General features: G+C 36.0%; 1 protein-coding gene across 1 annotated transcript in view; it reads right to left on the bottom strand.

Annotated features, from left to right (window-relative positions):
• Positions 1-5,602: 5,602 nt before the first annotated feature.
• The window catches only part of pld1a (phospholipase D1a), a 71,655-nt gene continuing 69,109 nt past the window's right edge, over positions 5,603-8,148 (bottom strand). Inside the window, exons 24-26 of the mRNA XM_056476003.1 lie at positions 7,875-8,028; positions 7,670-7,787; positions 5,603-6,994 (exon numbers count right to left, since the gene is read on the bottom strand). Of these exons, the coding sequence (XP_056331978.1) occupies positions 6,770-6,994; positions 7,670-7,787; positions 7,875-8,028 (497 nt within the window). The 3' untranslated portion in view covers positions 5,603-6,769. The remainder of the gene's footprint in view (positions 6,995-7,669; positions 7,788-7,874; positions 8,029-8,148) is intronic.

The following is an 8,148-nucleotide window of genomic DNA, read 5'->3' as shown; positions in this document are numbered from 1 at the left end:
GTACAGCATGTGCAAATGTAATTTAAACATTTTATAACCATTTATATATTTTTTAAATAGTATGAAGCCACCTTTAGGCCCTTGAAAGGGCACTGGGAACAAGGATTTATGCCTCTTAATATTTTACCTATTTAACCTATTTTTTATTTTTACATTTTTGTTGTTGTTGTTTTTAACAGAAGCTAGGAGTGGAATTAATAATTACAGTAAACAATCATTCCAGAAGTTTAAAGAACTGTAATTAAAAACATTTCAAGAAGTACAGTATGTCTCTCATAGACTCTAGTGCCCCCTATTTAAAAATATACAATACAATAAAACTACTTCTAAAAAGATAAAAGTCCTTTGTTAACATTGTCAGATTCACAAAAACATTTAAAATGTATACAGGTTCTTTATAGTGGAAAAAAGTTCTTTAGATCGAGGGTCACTAATCTGTTCGATGTCCTTGCATAGTATAGATCCAACTTGCCTCAACACACCTGCCTGTTTCACATACTGTATGCCTAAGAGCTTTGGTCTCTACAGTATCTATAGCGCCCCCTAACATTTACAAATTGTCACTGTGGTTTCTACAGGTTTTGTCTGATTTTCACAAATATTGGTATAGGGATGTGATGACAACAAACTATTTCACAAACTAATTGGGTCTGCTCAACAGGATGTTGCCATTTTGGATTTTTTGGAAAAGAGCAAGCTTTGAATTTTTTACATTTTCACAGAAGATTTATAAAGTGACATCAAATTACAGTGTAAAGCTCTTGTCAAGACACTATATTATATATGAATTTTAAATATGTATGCTCTATTACATATGTTTTTTTTTAATATCTGAGATGGTGTGACAATGATGATGCAATAAAGAAACTAGATATAAAAAAGATTGTTTTGTATTTAGATTGGTATGGTGTGCCAGTTTTAAAATATTTATTTATTTATTTAAACCTTTTAACAACTGTAAGCTCCAAAAACACTTTCGTGAGCCACATGACAAAGCCCACATTTTATTTTCTTATTATCTTTGAAATGAAGCATTTAATGTAATGACTCCATTCATACTTTGTGTTTTCCCATCACTATGTTTATTTTGAATGAGCAAGAAAAGTAATTTGCTACCAGTAAATATCATTCATAAATTTTATCTAAGCAACCTCAAGAAGGTAACGCCCACTGAAAACTTCAATCATCACCCCGGGCAAATGACAGCTACAAAGTCACTAATATTGTGATTGGGGCTCATGCCATTTTGGTATTTGGGTAGCAACTTTTTGAAGCTTTGAGGAAAAACGATGCATACATTTTATCCAAATTTATCCACAACCTATTCATTTTTATATATAATTAAATTAATTAATTTAACTCTACTCACTGAGTACTTCACCACTGCTTCATCGTGATAGTTACTCTGAGCCATGGCCTGTTGCTACAATCGCACAGCGGTGAGCATGTCAAGTATGAAAACCAGTATGAAAGTCAGTGGAGGCTAGTTCTGAGGAGCCGGGCGAAAATATAAATCAGGTTGTAAGTCTTCCACACCATATCAGGGAGCATGTTTATTTATATTATGAGCAATATGACACTTAAATGTTGGGCTGCTGACTCTATAAGGGCATTACTCCACCGAAGCATTTTTGCACAACTGAAAATGCCAGCGCTCTTCCAAAAACATTCAGCTGTGAGTGTTTCTTTAACTGCAGAGCATTTTTTTAATTGCAGAGTGCTTAGTGTTCAGCACTTCATCACACAGCTATCATTGTGAAAAAAGCTGTGCTTCTATTGAAAGAACTGAAAAAAAAAATTAGGTCCCACTTTATATTACTACTATGTACTTGCATCAAAAAAAGAAATACAATGTACTTACTGTGTTCATAATGTATTTGAGAACACTTGTGGTGCTCTTGAGTTGGGATAGGGGTAAGGTTATGAACAGGTTTGGTGGTATGGGTAGGTTTAAGGATGGGTAGAGATGGTCAACAAATGTAATTACAGAAATTAATTACTGATGTAATTAGGTATTTAATCAAGCATAATGTTTAATTTACCCTATATGTACATTGTAACAAATGAATTTCGGTGTGAGTATATTAGTTATAGCAGCTTAATATAAAGTTGGACCAAAACTAATTCAGTGGACATGCAACCTAACGTAAGTATTGCGTTTTGACAGTTTCGTAGCTAATTTGTACGAATTCGTTCAGTCGTACGAAATTGTACGATTTTAACAAGGAGGCGTGGCACCTAACCCCACCTTTAAACCCAACCGTCATTGGGAGATGAGCAAATCCTACTAAATGTACGAATTAGATCGAACGAAAATTCATACAAATTAGCCACTAAATCAAAAAGTTACGAATTGCTGTGAGATTGTGTTTCTAGTACACTGTATGACGTATTGACCTTATTCTTCAATGCGGAAGTGCGCGCGTTTTTGCGATTGTTTTAGAACTTCCGATTCAGTTGCCTATGGGAGAAATGACTAGGAATAATAAACAGCAAAAAAAAAACGGTCAAACTACTTACTCTACAAACAAGTGTTTGCATTACAATACAGACAAAGTAGATTAATATAATAAGAAAATATCAGTTTGCAACACCAAGCAGCAAACGAGCTGTTTTTAACGTTTAAAAATGAATGGAAGTGAATGAGACCGGAAGTTTCGAGCCAAAATGATTCAAATGGCTGCGCCCACTCGTACGCGTAATAGCAAACCTATGATTTGTTGCAGGATATAAGATATACAGTAGGCAAACAAAGTCATATTTTGGCACACAAATGTGTCATTGGAGCTTCGTATGAATAAAGTTGAATACACTGTCATCAGATGGAATGATTGTCAAGGTTTAGTTCCTTTTCTTGACCTTTAACGTCTCAGGACTGTTACGACGGAGGATTAGAGAGCTCTCAGATTTCATCTAAAATAACAGAATTTGTGTTCTGACTATGAAGGAATGTCTCAACAAAAATAATAATAACAATACTATTTTAGAGCTTTGAGACATGACAAACTTGCATTGCCCATGCAGTTTTCAGAAGCAACACTGCGGTTGTTTTTTAATATGAAAACAATGAGCAATGCAACATAAAAAAACATAATTATTAACATAAGGATTCAACATGCTTGTGAACGCCAATGCAAATTTGCCAGAGAATGCTTTTCTCATTTGAGAAGCGGACGATCTGTTTAATGAGCCGTTTCGCCATAGCAGACAGCTACAGTACACAGTAATTGAGACAGTGATGCGCTGTTCAAGTGACACGTGTGGTTATCGAGGCATGAGAGCTCAACAATTGACCAAACAGCTCTCGAAGAAACCAAACGCAGCTCTGAAGCTTTTAGACCGCGGACGATAAGATGTCATTAAGGTCAGAGAGATAATCTATCAACTCTTTTCACTCTTGATTTCGGAATCTCCGAACATGATTCCACTCAGCGGATGTCATTAGCATTTGCCGCTCTCTATCAGGTGTCTGCTCCAATGAGGCACGTTTGAGGACGAGCCGCTGGACAGATTTGCATTTAAATTGCTTCATAATGACAGTGTTTCGAGACTTCCAGGTTTGGGCACAGACCCGAGCCACTTTTCCCCCTGCGAAATGACAACGTTAAAACTAATGCTCGCAAGGACACGACTCATAATTTTAAAGCTCCGTCCCAGCCGCTGTTGCCTAAAGGGCATGTTTTGATTGGATTCTGGTGTTAGACTGGAAAGTAAGACAACATTAGAATATGATTTAAGATCAGCTATTGCTGTAAAAGAGGAAACCATTCAGAGAAACTTTGAGACTTTTCGTGATTTATTTGAATGTTATTTAGTGACAATTTCCGAACAAATGTATTAATATATAGGAAGACTTAAATGGAGCCCAAGGTAGTTTCAAGTTGTCTATCAAATTAACTACAGAGCATATGATTTTATGAAATGTGCTAGAAAATGTGGCACAGGAGTTAAGATTTATGAAATATTTATTACATTTTAGAATATTGAAAGAATGATATCGAAACGTATTAAAGGTGCAGGTGATTGTTTTCAGAAACAGTATTTTGGTGTGCTGGTTGAAAGTCTCATCACAGTCCGATAGTAATGATTAAAGTAAATGCTCTAAATTTATTTATATGTATTTTTATATTCTGGGTATAGACTAAAAATTGTTTGTCCAATTAAAATTTGCCATGCCGACAATTTCCATAATTCTGATAAGTAGCCCAAACTGTCTGTCAACAAATGTAGATTTGTACATCTGCGCACCCTTGTTCATGCAGACTGATCCGGTGTTTGCACATGAGAGAGTGATAGCAATAAAAACAAATGCTGAAAAACAAATGCTGAATCAAAACTTTTTACAATTCTGAATCAATATTGGAGTTACTTTTGCACACTGGAGGAACGATGACACCATGGCTGAAGTATTTCTTTTAGACAGGTATTAAATAAATATTTATTTTAAAAGTATTTTAGTCATGCAAAGCTTATGTAGATGTTGTTACAAATGTGTTATATGCATGGAGGTGTTGTTCAGCCACTGAGATCTCCCAGCGAAAGATTGATGTAACTATTTTCGGTTTTATAAGGGACCTTTTACAGCATCGATAATGTAGATTTTTTGTTATTAGTTTAACAACAAAAGAGAGACTGTGTTTTCAAAGCTATTAACAGCTGCTTTATTCAAATATGGAAAACACTCCAAATGAGACATTATTAACATGCAAGAAAGTGCATATATTTAGCAACAAGATCCTCTCTAGAATAATGTTTCCACTTTTTTTATTTAAATTATAAATTACTTTTCTGAGGAAACATGGTTATTATTATTTATAGTTGAATTAGTACCCCATATTCAATATTTCGGGTGTCACGGTGGTGCAGTTGGTAGCACAATCGCCTCACAGCAAAAAGGTTACTGGTTCGAGCCTCGGCTGCATTTCTGTGAGGAGTTTGCATGTTCTACCTGTATTGGCGTGGGTTTCCTCCGGGTGCTCCGGTTCCCCCACAGTCCAAAGACATGCTCAATAGGTGAATTGAATAAGCCATGAGTGTGAAAGAGTTTGTATAGGTGTTTCCCAGTGTTGGGTTGTGGCTGGAAGGGCTTCTGTTGCGTAAAACATATGCTGGATAAGTTGACTCTTCATTCCGCTGTGACAACCCCTAATTAATAAAGGGACTAAGCCGAAATAAAAATGAATGAATGAATTCAATATTTCGTTATAGTTTAACCATGTATATCTGTAGTAAACATGTGGTTATACAAAATCGTAATTAATTTACAGCAAAAAAAAAGGTTACTAAAGGTTTACTATAATAAAACTGTGGTTCATTTTCACAAGTGTTATGTGAGCTATGATTAAAAAGCTGTTTTATTGACATGTTTTCACGGTTGCTGAAAATCCAGCATCACTCAGAAGAGTCTTGCATTATGAAAGTAAAATTGGTTGGAAATATTTCCACACTCATTGAAAATATTTATATAATATAATATTAATATAATATAATATTCATATAATATAATATTAATATAATATAATATATGTACAGTACAAACACAATTTAAGCAGGAAAGAAAAAAATTTATCAAATGGGAAAAAATATTTTGTAAATGTAATTTTTTTTATTACAAAAAAATATCACATTGGCAGCAGCACAACTGTTTCCAAGACTGATAATAATAAGAAATGTTTCTTCCAAATCATCACATTAGAATGAAGGATCATATGACACTAAAGGCTGAATGGGTAATGATGCTAAAAATTCAGTTTTTCATCATAAGAATAAATTACACAATAAAATACATTCAAACAGGAACAAAAACTATTAGAAATCGTAATATTTCACAATATTGCCGTTTTTACGGTATTGACATTAAACAAATAAAGCCCAGGTGAGCATAAGAGACTTATTTTAAAAGCATTTACATAATTACCAACCCCAAACGTAGTGTGGTAGTGTATTCATATACAGTACTCTTTATTTGAGGGGACAAACAAACAGGTAAGATCAGAAAAACTTCTAAATACCACAAAAGTAAGAGCGTGACGGGCTAAAAGAACTGACCGAATGAACACAAACAGGCAAAGTGAACACAGCAACAAGTGTCGCCTCATGAAAACTGACCTGAGCCAGATTTGTGAAGGGGAAAATGTAGAATTAAGCACCACATGTCTGAGTTTGGTGTTGAAAGACACCAAAAACGAATTTCCTTCAGTTTCTCAGCACTTGAAGCTGCAGACAGACTGTCTGTTCTCCCAGAGCGCTGACACTTTGACACCGGCGAGGGCGCTGGACGTTAAAAGCCTCCGCCAGACAGAAAACACAGATCACAGTGCTCAGCCTGTCATGGATGCGCCTCCACTGGGGACGGCCAGCTGAAAAACAGGCCGTCCTGACAAAATCCTTTCTGACAAGGCTTCCACTCACCATTTTACTCTTCACTTTGAGTGCCACTTCTACAAATGAGCATTAAAAACAAAATCCTCTTCATATGTACATTCATATTTATATTAATTATTAAAAAGCCCTTCTGTTTGGCGTCTACATTCATTCATACGTTAAAGAAAAAAACAATAATATGTGATGATAATCACTGTGCTTATAAAATATTATTATTTACATTGATAAAAGGTACAAAACAATGTGAAGCAGTCCATTTCTTTCATGAAAAAGGCTGGATGGTTTGTTTCATTTCCTCCTTCTGGTGTGGCGTTTTATGAACCAGGTTTCATTTTACCACAGTGTTATTTTCTCATCCTGGATGCGGATTTTCTTTTTTTGTCCATCAGGTCCAGATCTCTGTGGGCACCATGTGTTCTTTGGTGCCCACCGAGGGCATGAGGTTTTCCTCACAGAGGAAGTCTAGGGGAAACTGGACCAGGAAACCCCTGATCTTCTTCAGCAGCTCCTGAGCCTTTAGTGGATCCTCTTTATCCAGACCAGTTTTGGACTGGAAACTCAGGAGCTCCTGTTTGTTTCTCACCAGGCTGGAGGGCAGACAGCGGAAAACCTGCAACAGCACATTAACAGCCCTCAGGATTCTGCTGCTCACTGATGACGGATTCTTTTTTTTAATAGTTACAAAATTGTAAGGCAAGAGTTATGCCGCGGTCACACTAGAGTTTGAGCTTGCAAAAATCTGTCATACGGCGCTGCAAAAAGGGGTTAAAAAGGCTATTTAAAATACTTTGAATGTTTTATATTTAGTTACAGACATACAGTGTCCAAGAAAAAAAGTGTCCATTATTACATTACAGTGGTGAAAGATTCAAAGAATCAGTGTTCAATTTGGCAAACAAATTCTAATTGTCGTGTTGCTGTTCGCACAATACAATGCAGTCCATTATTTGTCCCCTAATTACCAATAAGCTATCCAAATGAGATTTTTGCCTGAAATAAATCTAGATGTGCTCAAATGTGGCAAATACTGTTTTCTGGAGAAATTTATGAGGAAATGTGATGGTAATTTCTCTTTGGTTATACTGTATGTTGTACCAAATTTACTTATATTGAAGAAGCATTTAACTTATAGCCGAATAATCACTAGGTTATTTTAACTATGATGCAACTTGGTTTTCTTGTTATATTACAGAATGCTAATTCATTATTTGTTGTAATCCAAAGACGGTAACCGATACCGAAGGTCATTTTAAAATCCAAAATAGCTGCAAAGAACCCCGCATACCTTCTCGTAGATGGTGACGTTGCGGCCCGAGACACTCATCCATACGTCCTTGTAGAAGCTGTTGCTGATGGGGTCACTGACGTCAATGCTTGGGTCAGTGAAGGCTCCAAGAATGGTTCTGACAGAAAGACAGAGACTTTTAGCTGTGATTCAGGTGTGCTGCTAACATTAGCATGAGCATGGCTGGTTTTCTGTCAATTCTTACTTGAAGCACTCCAGTCTGAGCTGAAGGGCAAACTTGCCAGCCTGGTACTCTTGACCGTCCATTACTGATGCCGTTGTTTCAGAGTCCTCGAATATCACAGCCACCTCACTGTCCCTCTTGCCCAACATGCTGCGGTCATTTATGTTGGCAGAGCCTAGAAAATCAATTCAGTGATTAAAAATAGAAAACTTTTACCCATCTTGAGTTTCCTGTAATTAAAAGATGTCAAATAAACTCATTCATTTATTTATTCAGAGGCAATAAAATAAAATCA

The sequence above is a fragment of the Danio aesculapii genome, chromosome 2, assembly GCF_903798145.1.
Source record: "Danio aesculapii chromosome 2, fDanAes4.1, whole genome shotgun sequence".
In the NCBI taxonomy this organism is placed as follows: Eukaryota; Metazoa; Chordata; class Actinopteri; order Cypriniformes; family Danionidae; genus Danio; species Danio aesculapii.
The sequence above is the reverse complement of the archived record's forward strand: the minus strand, read 5'-3'. Positions and strand labels throughout refer to the sequence as shown.